Here is a 15145-nt window from a genome sequence, read left to right as displayed (position 1 = left end):
AAAGTGATGAACACATTAATGCACCAATCATTTTAATACAGTATTTTACATAAAATAGGCCATTCTGTTTAACGAGTACTTTTACCTTTGGTACTTAAAGTATTTTTTAAGCCGATTCTTTTGTACTTTTACTTCAGTAAGATTTGTATACAGGACTTTTACTTGTAACTGAGTATTTCTTACACTGTAGTATTGCTACTTTTCTTCCACCTCTGAACTCAACACGCCAAGATCCATTTTTAAAACCCTAATAATGGCTTGTCTTTATCTTATTTTGCATCATCCACAGACCTCTTTCCTGCTGTTTTCCCACTATTATCCTCAGTATAAACCTCTCTTTGACACATTTAAGCCTAAAACACTTTGATTATTATTCTGGTCATGAGCAGGAGTCATGGCAAGCAGCTCGCTGTCTTTAAAACCTGCCATTGTGTGCCGGCTGCATGGCCACCAGCGCTGTGATGTTAACTGTCAGTAGTGAACATAAGAGGGCCTATTTCCTGTGGCGATGAACACGACAGCCCCCCCCCCTTTTCTTGCTGTCACTCTTCCCTCTCCTCCCCCTTTTTTCCTCTTCTTCTTTTTTTTACCCCACTTCTCCTTGTCCCTCCTTCTCTTGAGTCTCCCCCTCCTCCTCTTCCTCTCGACCAAAGATCTGTTTCTCATTATCCTCTGTAGTCTGCTCTCTGTCTGAGTCAGGAGACGAAGAACTTAAATAAACACTCTCTCTCTCTGGCTCTCTCCAGCTCCTTATTCCTCCCTCCTCTTCCTCCCCCTCCTCCTCTCTGTCCTCCTTTCCTTGTCCTCCTCTGATTCTCACAATCATTATGCATGTTATACTTGCATGTGGCTAGGGGCTTGCTTCACTCTCCCTGTCATCCTCTTGGGGTTGTGTGGGCAGGCCTTGGGTCTCAAGATGTTGCTGTCTGGTAAGAGAGGAAAGGGAAAAAGTGCCACCAGCAGGGCCAAAGGCAGAATCTGATGTACCCACACTCCCACCAAACCCCGTTAGGGTTAGGGTTAGGGTTAGGGGTTAGGGGTTAGGGGTTAGGGGTTAAATCCGATGCAAATTAGTTAATACTGTAGACAGAGGGTTAGGATTAGGATTATTGAGTCAAGTATTTTGCCCGATGACACTATGACATGTCAACCGATAGGGATTTAACTTCTAATACTCCTATTGTCTTCCCCACGAGCCTCAGAACAGCCGCTCATCGGACACTATGACAACATTTAGAAAACACATTCTCTCAACATCCGTGGTAAAAATGAATCCAAAGAGAGTTAATTTAGTTGTTTGTGTGTTCTGTTTGTTTGGGGCCCCATGGTGGCTATTAGTAAGGTTGCTACTTATTATAGTACCAGTCTAGACTATCTCACAGCCTGCAACGGAAGTATATCCCCATGTATGCTTTGTTACCTAATTGCATGGTTTTCCTTATGCCTCGTCTTGATTTGACTCACTTTAAGCACCAGGTTCTTTACATGATCTTGTTTCCTACAGTAGTAACCTCTTAGTGCAAGAAGGGTTCTCGACTAATCATCACAGCGATGCGTCCTAACCCCAACACTCGCTGAATCCTTTTATCGGCGACTAAACAGCGCATCAGCTGCATGGCTCGCAGGGAACTTGGGAAAGAAAAGTACAAGGTATTATCCAGAACGTTTGCACCATACCATGCAGCAGCAATGCAGCATAAGACTTCAGACCAAAAACAAAATGATGAAATACAATCCAGAAAGTAGGACAGTACATGATTACTTTTAATTCACTTTGTAATACTTTTACATTTGTATTGTTGAAATGTTATCTTTGATATTGCTTAACTTTCACTGAAAAGGTCCATGTTGTCAGTATGGTATGATTGTCATTTCTGTTTTCTTTGCAGGAAAACAAAAAACAACGGTCCATATGTTCTGGAAGGTTTGACGAACGGTTTTGCAGGGCAGAGTAAGAACAATAACATTTAGAAGTGGATCCAAATCACAGGGCGGATACACGCATTGCTTTTCACTTTTAGAAACAAATGTAGCAGAGGTCTGCCCTCTCTGAATGTTGTAATGGTGTTATTGCAAATTAGCCTTTTAGCACAGCCTCAGGGGTCTGTGTTTCCGTGTATGAAAATACGAGTGACTAAATCTTTGAATCTTGACACAGGATATAACACATTGGGAAAGTTATAGCAACAATCATTTCTCCATCTCAATCATCGCAAAGTAAACAGAACTGCAGCTTTCATACTTCAAAGTCATTTTGCAGTCATTTGTGTTTGCATGTCCTTGGTTGGGTGACCCGGGATTACATCGCTTTGTGTTGTGGCAAAAGTTGAGCCAGGTTCAACGTATTGGGGTTGTTTTCCCGCTGGAGGGAAGCTGGTTTCCTAACTTTTACACAGATCCTCAGTTGAGTCCAAGAAGGCACACGTCATTGTTTTGGAAAGGCTGGTGTCTAGTTTTCAAACTTTTTTTTTTGTGAACAATGTTTTTTAGTGTGGATGGAAGGCGAAAATGGGGAGATTGACCGCGATAGGCTAAGGGGCGGGACATCTCTGAGGGGTTGTCCAATCATAACAGAGCTGGTCAGCTAACCAATCAGAGCAGACTCGGCTCTGATTTTAGACAGAGGGGGAAAAGAGGTGCCACAAAATACAAATATGAAAATGAAAATGAGCATTATAGGGCCCCTTTAATTGTCAACTAACTATAAAAATAGGTTTCACATCTGGAACAACAGAACATAAGTTTGCCAAAATTGTAAAAGCAACAGTTTTAGTTTAATGAGGTTTTGAGCTGTAAGACCAAATGAACACTGTGGTAACTGGTTAATAAAGCCAAACTACATGCAGGTACTTTATGAATGCAGACATTCATTTGTGCAGACACAAAGCCTCTCTAGAAATGGAAAGTTTTTGGAGGGTTGTGAAACTGTAAAGCTGAATGGCTAATAAATTGTTTAAAGGAGAGCAGCAATGAGATGGATGAGTGCAACACAGAGGAGGAACTGCTGAGTGTCAAGTTTATGGGAGGGAAAGAGAAAAGGGAAGGAGTGATTTCCGGTGGTGTGTTGCCATCAGCTGGTGAACGGCAGAACAGTTTTACAGAAACCTTAAAGTAAAACCTTGAGCTTGGAATCCACACCCTGAGGACACAAATTATTGTTATCAAAGTGTTGCAACCCGGGCGCTGACACACTTATTGTTTGAGCAAGAGAGAGAAATGATTTATCGAATCTGAAGCTTTTACTTGAGAACATTTTGTGCTTTTAAAAACAAGTCAAATATATTTTCCGACAGCCTAAAACAGGACACGTTTACTCCACTTTCGTTTTACCTACAATTAGAAACCCATATTCTATCACTGTACATAGTAATGTAACTTATGGCATTGTTTGCTAAATAAAAAACAAGTCATTAGATGAATATGTAAATTGTTACTGTTCAGATGTATCCATATCAATTTAAGCTTGGACAAAATATGAATTATTTGATAAAGTATTACATTGAATTTGAGTACATGATGGTTAAACAATAGAACACCTAGATTTTACACATATATTTTCATGACACATTTGTCAAAAAAAAGGTTGTTAATGAATCAATATTATAGGAGACAGGGTTTTTTAACATATACGATTACTTTTACAACTTTATTTCATTGGCTCTGTTACCATCTTTTGATTATATCTTGGTGTACATTTATCTTATTGCCTACTTCACATGCCCCAGTATTTACAAATGAAAGACAATAATGTGCTTATAAGAATATAGATACGTTTCATGGTTAAATGATAGTCTTTACATAGAAGTTCTTATCAGAGTAATCAAACAAAATGTTATATATTCTATATAACCATAAAGACAAATGGGTGACAGCTGTCATAAAAGTGTTTTTTGATAAAAAGCATGGACTTCAATTTAATATCACCTGATTTAGTTTAATCTCTCCTGCATAAGTCATAGGGTCGTGATGTCAAGTTTGTATGGTTCTGTATACTTTATAAGTATAGTTATATGTGATAGGTAAACTGACTAGATGTTGGACTATCACATTAGCTCAAGGAAAGTAAAACCACACCCTTCTTTCCGCCGAAGAGACTTACAGTAATTTACAGTGCCCTTCAATAATGTGGAAATCCATTTGTATTTAGTGAGTCATTCAAAAACGTTGAGCAGGATTTTCCATATCCGCCTTAAGATATCAATTTTATATATACATGTTATTCTTCCATGAAAAAGTAAATGAATGAACTCATAATTTAAGTACTTCAGTATGTAACCCATGTAAAAAAACAACCTTCACTGATTGTACATAAGACTTGCACTTACACTCGCACATAGACATATATATATATAATTACGTTTTACAATCATTTCCCTCATATCTGTATAAAAGTAAATCAGGTGTTTGACCTAACGCCATCGTTGTTACTCTAATTCGTTCTGTTGCTTACATGTTTACCCGTTTTTGAACTCCTATACTGTCCTCCTGTGTTTCCCTCTTACTCTGTTGACGTCTGAATTTCCCTACAGGGTTCAATAAAGGTCTACTCTACTGTATCTCATCTCAGTACCAATAAATGTAGGGGTATCAATACATATAACTTTGCATTGTGTCATGTAAATACAGTTATGTGTGCAGTTTCCCGTACAAGCTTTTATTTAAATGAATCTAAGTCAAATGTAAAAGTGACAAACCTATTGGTGTTTGTTCAGTCTTAAGGACATAGATCATTTTGGCTTCAGCTCGTCTAATTTAAGTGAAGGTGAACCAGTTAATCAATCTTTCCCTGAGAGTAGAAAGGTTTATTATTTGAGCTTCTTTTTATTACTCCACATTTCACCACTCCCGAAAACCAGCATTCCTTTCAGAGTCAGAAACTTGTATGAACGGGTGAGAGTGTGTGTGTTGTGCGTGTCTACCTGTGTGCGTGTTTGCGCTTGTGTTACCATTAGCATCCATGACACAGGGAACTTGTGCAAGAGTTTGAATAACCTATAACTTCTCCTTTTCTCCGAAATCGGTGTCACAGAATCAGGTTCATGCAAAGTAGGTTTACACAAACAAAGAAATGTCTTTGGTGTATAATGGTGCATACATAAACACAACAAGAAAACTCAATCTGTGAGAAAAGGAGCAAATTTAGAATTGTTTTAAAGCTATTTTAATAACTTGATGTTTACTCCAAATGTCACAGATGAAAACCCAGAGGAACTACTGCTCTAGTTAAAATTATGTGAAGTATAGCAGAATTTAAAGCGGCCACTTGACTCATTACATTACATGTTAGACGCTTTTATCCAAAGCGTCTAACATAGGTCTACTCAATACGGTGGACAATCTCCACAGGAGCATTTTGGGGTGAAGTGTCTTGCCCAGGGACACAACGACATGCTGACTGCAGTGGGGTTTGAACCTGTGCTCCCCTGATCCGAACACCAACGCACTAATCCACTGCGCCACACGCCTCCAAGCAGAGACTCACAAGCAGAGAAACACAAAATATGCTTTTTCATATATGGAACTTGGACATGCTTTCCGGAAGAATGCATGCTTGTTTATATAAAAAAAAAAACACCAGATTGTAATCATATACGGTGATGAGTATAAGAGCCTGACGTGTTTGAAGGAAGGACACACCTCCCTCTGCCTGTCTCTCTCTAACCTCAGCATGTTGCAGCCTGTGGGGCAGGATGTGATCCACTTTATTATGGACAGAGCTAACACACAGCGTCACACAAGGGAAGCGCTGCCGGACAGAGCGGAGCAGCGGAGGGATAATTGAATCTGACGCTCATCACAGAGAGACATCCAGTCCTGGGAAGGTCAGTCACTCTCGTGTGTTCACTGGAAAAGTTAATTTAGGACTTTTTATTGACATTTTACTTGAGATTGTACTAACATGTGCCTTTTTCCTATTCTTGTTTTTTCCATCTTAGAGTAATTATTTACTTTTCTTGACTTGATTATTTACAAGGAACAGATTTATTACAAACGTATGACTCGTTTTTTTGCTTTACTTTGGACTGCATGATAACTATATATCAGGTATTTCTTCATTTGCAATCACAGTTCCTGGTTGTGCAAGTCATTTTGGGAATGGTCATTTCTCAGATTTTTTCAAAAAATGTTAAGGTTTATTACGTTTTTTGGAAAAAAGTATCTTTGTGCAGTAAATGCATTATGTTGCATATTCGTTTACAATCCTTTTCTTAGTTTGTCATTGAGAAAGAAATGACATAACTGTTTACTCCGAGTCCTTAGCGTACTATTTCCATTACAACAGCACATTTATGTCAAAAATCCATTGCAAAATTAAGAGATAATCTGCAGATGTTTCTGTTTTTACATTACATTACATGTCATTTGTTAGACTTACATACATTCAGTACTGTGGACAATCCCCACAGGAGCAATTTGGGGTGAAGTGTCTTGCCCAGGGACACAACGACATGCTGACTGCAGTGGGACTCAAACTTGCTATCCCCTGATTCGAAGTCCATCTACTATCCACTGAGCCACAGCCTCCTCCTTTTTACCTGAACTGACAGACAGCTGTGGGTTGGAAGTTGGAACACTTGTGTCACATAGTGTATATCAAAAAAAGAAAAAAAGCTGTCATTTTGAGCATCCACTTGTTGTTCAGACCCAGCTTTACATGGATGTTTTTGTGATGTAAGCTTTTGTTTACTCTTCACTTGGGTTTACAGCCATCAGGGGACAATAAACAATTTGCTATTGTTGGACCAGAGCTAGGAAATTAAGACTTAATCAGGAAGTAAGGGCTTGATGTCTTGTTCTCAGAAAAGGAAGTGAGATCCTATCGCTCCTCTATGTACATCACTCATGTTCAATAAAAAAATTCTATTAAGCATATGAATCTACAATCGTAGTAAGCAATGCATCATCTTTAACTGTGTTTTCTACATTAAGGTCAACCATCTGTGACCTCTGCAGTGGATGTTACTGTTTCCACGTGATAGGACAGTGAGGAAGAAAGAGAGAGAGTCAAAGTGAATCAAAGTCTGTTTCGAAATACTGCTCTTCTTTGACGTAGTGCTGCTAGTGTTTGACATGTTTTAGCACGCTGCGCTACCCTGTTGGCTGAAGGTCTGAGGTGAATATTTTAGAGGCTGCGTCAGGGTAGCAACCGTCCTGTAGTCCTGGAAACAGCTAATGTACCATCGGTAAACAATCATTTCTGATTATCTGGGCTCTTTTTGGCGCTGGCACAGTATCTGAATAAAATGACATGTGAGAGAAATGAATTACCAGTACGGTATTTTGTTAATGGAAGTGCTATTAATTTTTTTTTCAGTTTTTACTACTTCCTTTTTATCATTTCAGTTATTTTTAGGAGGCATGTGGTGCAGTGGATAGAGCGTTGGTGTTCGGCTCAAGGGAGCACAGGTTCAAACCCCACTGCAGTCAGCATGTCGTTGTGTCCCTGAGACACTTCACCCTAAATTGCTGCTGTGGGGATTGCCCACAGTATTGAGTATGTAAGTCGCTTTGGATAAAAGCGTCTAACAAGTTATTTTAGTGAACCATTTCCTTCACCAAGACGCTGTTTTTACCACATGTTCCTGGAACTCAAGGGATCAATGCAATGGCAGTCCACATCACACAGACGTGGAGAGATAGACAATTAAAGCTTTTGAAACGTTTTGGAAATGGTTATTATTACAGGTTGCTAAAAATGTAGATTTCAATTTCATGATAGCTTTTATAAATACATCTAATATCAGGATTGTGTATTATTGAGTTTTAATAACAAGTTTTGTGCAACTTTATTCAAATTAGATGTGATTGAAGTGTTGAGAGGCACCAAAAAACAACAACCTTTGTGCCAGATAGCACATAATACAAATCAGTGATGAAAGACTGTTATCAGAATTAAGTCTATTCCAAACACCAAAAAGGATACATTTTTTATACTTTAAACGTAATTAAGACTTATTCTGTCCAAAAAGTGTTTTTTTCATCTAAAAATCATCTTTATGAGAGACTTAATCATCATTTTTGAGATACAGATACTGGCAATTCAATTAGAAAGGTAACCACACATTTATTGGACTTTGATAGAAATGTAATCACAGTTAAATGTAAAGGAACCATGTTCAAAATGAATCTTATACAAAGAGAAGAGATGTAAAGAGACAGGTTTAGCACGTCCTATAGAAGCTGCAGAAATTACAACAGACATTCAATGCAATCATTAACCTAAACATATATACAGATACATAAATGTCAATCTGTACACCTAACTCTTTACTTTGATGCCAGACATGTTGACGCTTTACCTTTTTATCCTATCCTCAGGTCCCAAAACTTCTTCCATCATGTCCAACGCCACTGGATCCCGCTTGACGATCACAAATGGCACAGCCGGAAACCATGAGGATAAAAGCGTGGTGAGCAATGACTTCGCCACGACGCTGGGAGCCCTCATCCTCGGCCTGGTCTTCCTCCTGGGCGTCCCCGGAAACCTCTTCATCGTCTGGAGCATCATGGCTCGCATCAAACGGCGCTCGGTCACCACCCTCCTCATCCTCAACCTGGCGTGTGCAGACGGCCTCCTCATGGTCCTCACCATCTTCTTCATCGTCTACCTGACCATGCAGACGTGGGTGTTTGGAGACGCCATGTGCAAATGCCTGTTCTACCTGTGCAACGCCAACATGTACGCCTCCATCTTCCTCATCACGTTGATGAGCGTGCACAGGATGGTTGCCGTGGTGATGCCGATGAGCCTCTCCACCCTGGTGAGCAAGAAGGTGGTGAGGAGGGTGATCTGTTGCACGTGGGTGTTGGTGATGCTCATCGCTATCCCCTCGCTGGTGTTTCGAGACGTCAGAGAGGACCATGATGAGAAGAAGAGAACAAGGCATGTGTGTGCACCCAATCACACAAAGCCTACACATGTGAGTATAAGCAGAAGTACTCAGATCATTAACTTAAAATAATCCTAAAATACTCAACATCAAGTAACAGTCATGAATTTGAATTCTTAGTATTATGAGCTTAAAGGAGCCCTTTTAGTTGGATTGGTCAACCACTTGTCCCGCCCCTTAGCCTATCACGTACAATGTGTTGGAGCGCTAGCCAATAGAAGCACGAATGTAACATAATTTTATATAATTTATCATTTATAATTAGTAATAAAGTTCTGCTACATTTCATATACGCATTAAATGTGGTTTATATGTACAAAATCGACTAACAATTAACTTGAATTGTAGCAGTAGATGAAGAACAATGAATGAAATTACTCGAGTAAAAAGTACAATTCTGTCAAAAAGAAAAGAAAGAAAAGCAACAAATCCTTACATCTGAAATTATTGAATGTTCTGTTAAATCATTAAAGGTGGGGTAGGTAAGTTTGAGAAACCGGCTCGAGATACACTTTTTGTTATATTCCATGGAATGCTCTTAACATCCCGATAGCAATGAATATCTTAAGTGCTTTGACAAAAAATCCATAAAGAAATGTCATCTGTGGAAGCTGTAGTAATGTAAAAAGCACAACCAATCATTTGAGCCGGCCCGGCTAAAATAACTGGATGGCCTACCTGCCTGTCAGCCTTCCATCGGGGCACAAACTTATCTCGTGCCCTCATTGGTCATGTGCGCGTTCGTGTGTGTTGGAGGAGGGGCTCTGTAAGGAAGTGGCAGATTTTCTCCGGCTGTGTATTTTCAAATTCTAGCGATCTCGAGCCGGTTTCTCCAAAATTACTTACCCCACCTTTAACTTATTAACTGACTTATCAGTTCTGCTGATTTTTTTAAAACTGTTGGGTAGTTTGATTCAAAACAACACTTCAAATTGTATAAGATGTTTGTATGTAAACATCTAAATGTGTACTAGTACTGCACATTCATATTTAAGTAGTAGGCCTAAATGTAAATCCAACCCCGAAACTACAAGTGAGTGACTTATTTCTTCATGAACAAAAACTTCTGTTCTATACAGATTAAATAAATAAACAGTATACTTCTCTTGTTTGGACAGATCCAGTCATGTCTGTAGAAACACATTCTGTTATTGCAATTAGAACATCTGTTTTGTTTCCTCCTGTGCAGGAAAGGTTTCAGTATGCCTTTGAGACGGTGTCTGGGTTTATCTTGCCGTACACGGTCATCATCACGTGCTACGTCCTCATCCTGAGACGCCTCCGACAGACCAAGTTTCGCAGAACGGTCCGCAGCGAGAAACTCATCCTGGCCATCGTGGTGATGTTTGGCCTCTTCTGGCTGCCGTACCACGTCATCAACATGATACAGGTGTGTGACAAGCATTTCTGATTTCAGATCAATTATATTTTTGAATGAAAACTGACTGTGTTTTGTTCTATTCAAGGTGACAGCTCAGTGGTACGATCCTGAATCACCCATAAGAAAAAAGTGAGTTATAAAAGATTTGTACTTATTTCAAAGACAATGATTTTGGTACTTTGGAGTTTTTCATTCTGATCTTCAACAGATAAAGTCAAAGAGACTGGTCTAAGATGCTAAATAAAATAGTTTGATGTGAGACATTTAAGAGTTGAGTTATCTCTTATATAGCTGCGAAAACATATCTATTATTTCCTACGGTATAAATGCAAATTTTATATAAAATGTCATAAAAACGTTGATCACTTGACAGCTGTTTTAAATAGCATAGCAGCATAGTTGCTAGAGGCAATACAAAGCAATCATTAGACAAATATTCATCTTAACCCGATAACTGTTTTTCAAGGCTATTTATATCATTTCTGGTAGTTGTTTTGTCTTTTAAGTTGATTTGTGCATCATTGCAGTTTTGCAGCCAATTGTATTTCATATGATTTTCTTTCAGTGTTTCTTCACAGGTTGTTTTGCATGTCTTTGTATTCATACAGCGTCTGTCAGTGGTTGCTTTGTGTCTCTTTCAGTGACATTTTGCAGATGAAGCCCAGGGGAAATACGGACCCCTCAGTGGGCCTGTTCAGTATCCATTCATTTACATACTTGTAGCAGTGGCGAGCCGTCAGGGCCCTCTAGGCCCTCTGTGAGGGCCTAAGATATTCCAAAAAATAATATTTAAAAACATTAAAAAAATATATATTTTTTTAAAATATATATTTTTTTAATATTATTTTTGTTATATTTTTCATTAGTTTTACCGAAAAAAAACTTGATTTAATAAAATAACATTTCCAAAGAAATAAATCCTTCGAATCTGCCTGTTCAGTCTCTGTTTGAATGTCAGTTACTATAGCGGGCCTCTCTGCGATTCACAGAGGGCCCGCTATAGTAACTGAACGAGAGAGTAATGTCAAATGACAGTACAATTGACCAATCATATCTTCCCTCTAAATGGGTGGGTTTTATTATCGCGGACTTTATGACGAGTTCCGCCCGCTGTGAAACTGTTCTTGTTTCCATAGCAACAACAACTTCCTGTCAACAGCGTGAACTCGCCTTCAAAATAAAAGCATGCCAAATTACACTTAAGACATACAACTGCAATGAAAGTAACAAACACAATGCAATATCATTTTCAATGTCAAAGAACACAAATTGGGTTCACAGGTGTTGTTTTGTGTGGTAGAGGGTCGCTGTCATTGATGCGTTTTGCACCCTGGGCCGTTGTTTTGATATTCCGCTGAAGTATACGCTGTGACGTAATAACGTCTTTTTTTCGAGGGAAGGGGTGGGGGTCAGAGGGCCTAGGTATAAAGCTCACGGCTCGCCACTGACTTGTAGTACTTCATGAGTTAGAGCAGGGGTGTCAAATGCGGTCCGCGGGACATTTTGAAATGGTCCTCAGCAAATTCAAAAGGTATAATGGAATACGGCCCAAATGAAACTTGAGCTTTTCTTGTACTTATGAAATATATCTGTAAACATTTACAGTGGTGTTCATGTGTCAATAAGCCCAATTAATAATAAATTCAGTCAATTACATTTGAAAATATGTTCTAACAAATCTAAGTCGAAAAGAAAAAAGCCCAATAATTTATAAACTTGAAATATGCCTTTCCAATTCCTTAATTTTGATTATCAATCTCTAGTGAGCGGCCCGGCCCTTCGAATATTTTTCTGTAAGTGGCCCTCGTGAAAAAAGTTTGGACACCCCTGAGTTAGAGATGTTTTTGTAAAGCTCTCAAGGATGCTACCAAGCTTCAACAATTGACATAAGTAGTAGTCTAAAATGCTGTTTATCCGCAGATTGGACAACATCACTCGGACCAGCCGTGCAGTGACTTCGGCTCTGGCCTTCATCAGCAGCTGTGCCAACCCCGTCCTCTACACCTTCGCAGGGAAGTCGTACATCAAGAAGAACGGCTTCGCCTTCATGGCTCGGCTCTTTGAGGGCACGTCGTTGGACCAAACGGGAGCGAAAAAGACAAAAGAGACTGTGGGACTCAGTACTGTGGACTCTGCGAACGACTAGGAAACTTTACAAAACGGGAGAACTTGAATGATCGCTCCCCTTTAAGAGAAACGATGTAAATAATACAAGTGTGTAGATATTGGTTTAAGCAGCTTTAGTCAAACTAAAAACACTGGCTGAGAGCTGTCAACTATTTTTGTTGTAGATAAATTGTGTTTGGAAGTCATTGGTGTCAAGACAGGACTTTAAATAGTTGTTCCTGTATTTCAGAAATGCACATTTTGACATTGTGTTGCAGATAATTGCGCTGCTTTTCACTTTCCATACCCCGATGTATCCTACTGGTATACAAGCAAGCTTCTTTACATTTTAGGCCCATCACTTCCCTTTATAGTTTTTAGGAGAAATTGTCAGTCATGTCTGAAAGTAGACTGCCGCTTCCCGTTTAACACTGCCATGTAAAAAGTTTGTCAAATGATCCTGCATGTTAGTGAATTGTATAGTTTCGTTCACGTGTAATGTGCCATTTTTATCATGATGCAAAGGATATTGAATCTTAAGTCATTTTTTGTAGTATTTTCAAGTAACGTACTGTTTTATTGCACTGTAGGTTTAACATACCAATTTTTTATCAAAATAAAACTTTTAACTTACCCACATCTCTATCCATACTCCAATCCACTTTGAGTAAACCTGAAAGACTTCAAATACCCAGCTGTACACATTAAAATAATGTTATCGGCTTAGAGACTTTTACAATGTTTCCTCAACCGTTTTCATTGATGGGTCGGTAGACAGTTTACCATTCATTCAATAAGGTCTCCCTGTTCAATTCCTTTGACTAATACCTCAAACCAAACTACATATGAACTCCATTTAAGGCAAATAAAGATGACAATACAGAGTTTTAATAAGAGATGTTACTTTTATTTACAAGTTCATACACAACATTTTAAGTATGGATGTAGTCTAAACAGTTTGAGATTATAAAAGACTTTACATATGTTCTAATTTCAATTTGCCCTTAAACTAATAGTATATATATATATATATATAACATATCAAAATGAATATTAATGAGGGCACATACACATCACAAATGAGCCTACAAAATGAAAGTGCATGCAGTAAAAGGTTAAATGTTTGCAGGGCTGTAGCAGTAGACATCAGCTTCTTCTATACCAACCTGATCAACATGCATCCATTCCAGGCTCTTCAATCCTAAGAAGACAAATGAAAACCACAAGAGATAAGTCTCAGTTTGCAATTCAATGAAACATCCTCTCTAGTTTGTGCATCGTCAAACCCATCAGCGCAGTGAAATAATAATCATGAGTATCAGGTGAAACACGGACTCACATGCAAATCATCATTAAGGTTTGACTGTATGATGCAGAACTAAAGCTTTAATACAGAAATGTGTCATCTTAATCCACACAGATGAACCCCTTAAACATTTTGTTCAACAAAGTTAGGGAAAGTCAGAAAATGCCTGATTGGTGCATCCTTATCTAAAGCATTACTTAGGCCTTTAAGGATTAAGTAAACTGACAGCAGAGTGTGCAACCACACGTGGTAAAGTGCAGATATATCTATTATCCAACAAGACAGATACTGACCTTAGCAAGACTCCTTTAGTCCTGGTTTGTAAATCCTTTAAAAAAAGAAATGACAGATTAGTCTCAGTTTGCAATACAATAACACATCCTCACTAGGGTCTGTTTTGTCAAACCCATCAGCGCAGTGAAATAATAATCATGAGTATCAGGTGAAACACGGACTCACATGCAAATCATCATTAAGGTTTGACTGGGATGCATAGCAACTGTTTAAGTTTGCATGGTTAATTTTTATAGTTGTCTACAACTTATTCGTCATGTTGCACCGGCAGTTCAACGCGACAGTAACGTTCAGTTTTTACTTTAAGATCATCTGGAGGATCTAGTTTGTGGGTGGTGCCGCTAAGAAGCATTGCCTTATACAGAAAGGCTAGTTAATGTAGTCTATTATAAACATCTATCAACACATAACCTCAAAGTTAATCATGAAATATCTTTAAAAAGTTATAAAAAAATATATAAGATCCTTGAAAAGCTACTTTGAAGGACTGTTACAGCAAGGTGTAAACCGTCCAAAGAGTGCACAATATCTCGAAAAAGTGACATTTGAAGGTCTACCAATTGCACTAGTAAAATAATTAATGTAATTCTAGTAAACTTTAAATACAGTGCAGATTGCTCACAACTGCCACAGAGCTCTTCATGGTCCACACAAGTGGCTAATAACAAAAAATACCATTACAAAAATGAAATAATATCATGTTATAGGTAATAAGGCAACTAGTAAAGATGTTTTAATCCAAAGACCATTTCAAATATCAGCAACTCTGGAATAAGAGGCCTCCTCGGCTCGTTGCTACAGACCATGCGGTCCTCTGAAGCCACCGTGCTAACACACCATATATGCGGAAATAACCGCAGCCAACAGCGACAAGAAGGTACATAAACACCTCAACTGCGACATAAACAAACTAATATCAGACGAAATATGAATAAATACCTTTGTTGAAGCTTCACGCATGTTGTTCTTGTCTCCCAGGCTCAACACGTCCTGCCTGCTTCAACGCAACAAGGAAGAGAAGTTGTTAATGTAGCCGAGGCTCTATTTATCTGCTTATCAAAACCACGTGTTTGGAAACAGGCAACTTCCGGTCCTGGTGCAGTAGTCCATACAAGAGCCTTATAAAAACTAATGTTAACATAAATCAAAAACCGCAGATTCAGGTTA

At 38.7% G+C, this 15145-nt stretch overlaps 1 protein-coding gene and 1 long non-coding RNA gene across 2 annotated transcripts; one reads left to right on the top strand and one right to left on the bottom strand.

The window, feature by feature from the left end:
* Positions 1–5713: 5713 nt before the first annotated feature.
* On the top strand, positions 5714–13011 carry ltb4r2b (leukotriene B4 receptor 2b). Its single transcript, XM_034153154.1, has 5 exons — positions 5714–5822; positions 8320–8921; positions 10081–10281; positions 10358–10401; positions 12193–13011. The coding sequence occupies exons 2-5, from the start codon at positions 8340–8342 to the stop codon at positions 12416–12418; spliced, it is 1053 nt and encodes a 350-aa protein (XP_034009045.1). The 5' UTR covers positions 5714–5822; positions 8320–8339; the 3' UTR covers positions 12419–13011.
* A 97-nt stretch (positions 13012–13108) lies between these two features.
* On the bottom strand, positions 13109–15017 carry LOC117500323. Its single transcript, XR_004557777.1, has 3 exons — positions 14918–15017; positions 13978–14012; positions 13109–13579 (listed from the first exon to the last, which is right to left on the bottom strand). It is a non-coding gene; the product is annotated as an uncharacterized LOC117500323 (long non-coding RNA).
* Positions 15018–15145: the final 128 nt, after the last annotated feature.

The sequence above is a fragment of the Trematomus bernacchii genome, unplaced genomic scaffold (assembly GCF_902827165.1).
Source record: "Trematomus bernacchii unplaced genomic scaffold, fTreBer1.1, whole genome shotgun sequence".
NCBI lineage: Eukaryota > Metazoa > Chordata > Actinopteri > Perciformes > Nototheniidae > Trematomus > Trematomus bernacchii.
Note: the sequence above shows the minus strand (reverse complement) of the source record. Positions and strands in the feature narration are given on the sequence as shown.

What these genes read in the sequence shown, in the direction of transcription:
- ltb4r2b (XM_034153154.1), top strand. Translation starts at nt 8,340, where the DNA reads ATGTCCAACGCCACTGGATCCCGCTTGACGATCACAAATGGCACAGCC. An exon ending in ACGTCATCAACATGATACAG is followed by an intron (nt 10,282 to 10,357) that starts GTGTGTGACAAG and finishes GTTCTATTCAAG; the next exon opens with GTGACAGCTCAGTGGTACGA. An exon ending in GAATCACCCATAAGAAAAAA is followed by an intron (nt 10,402 to 12,192) that starts GTGAGTTATAAA and finishes GTTTATCCGCAG; the next exon opens with ATTGGACAACATCACTCGGA.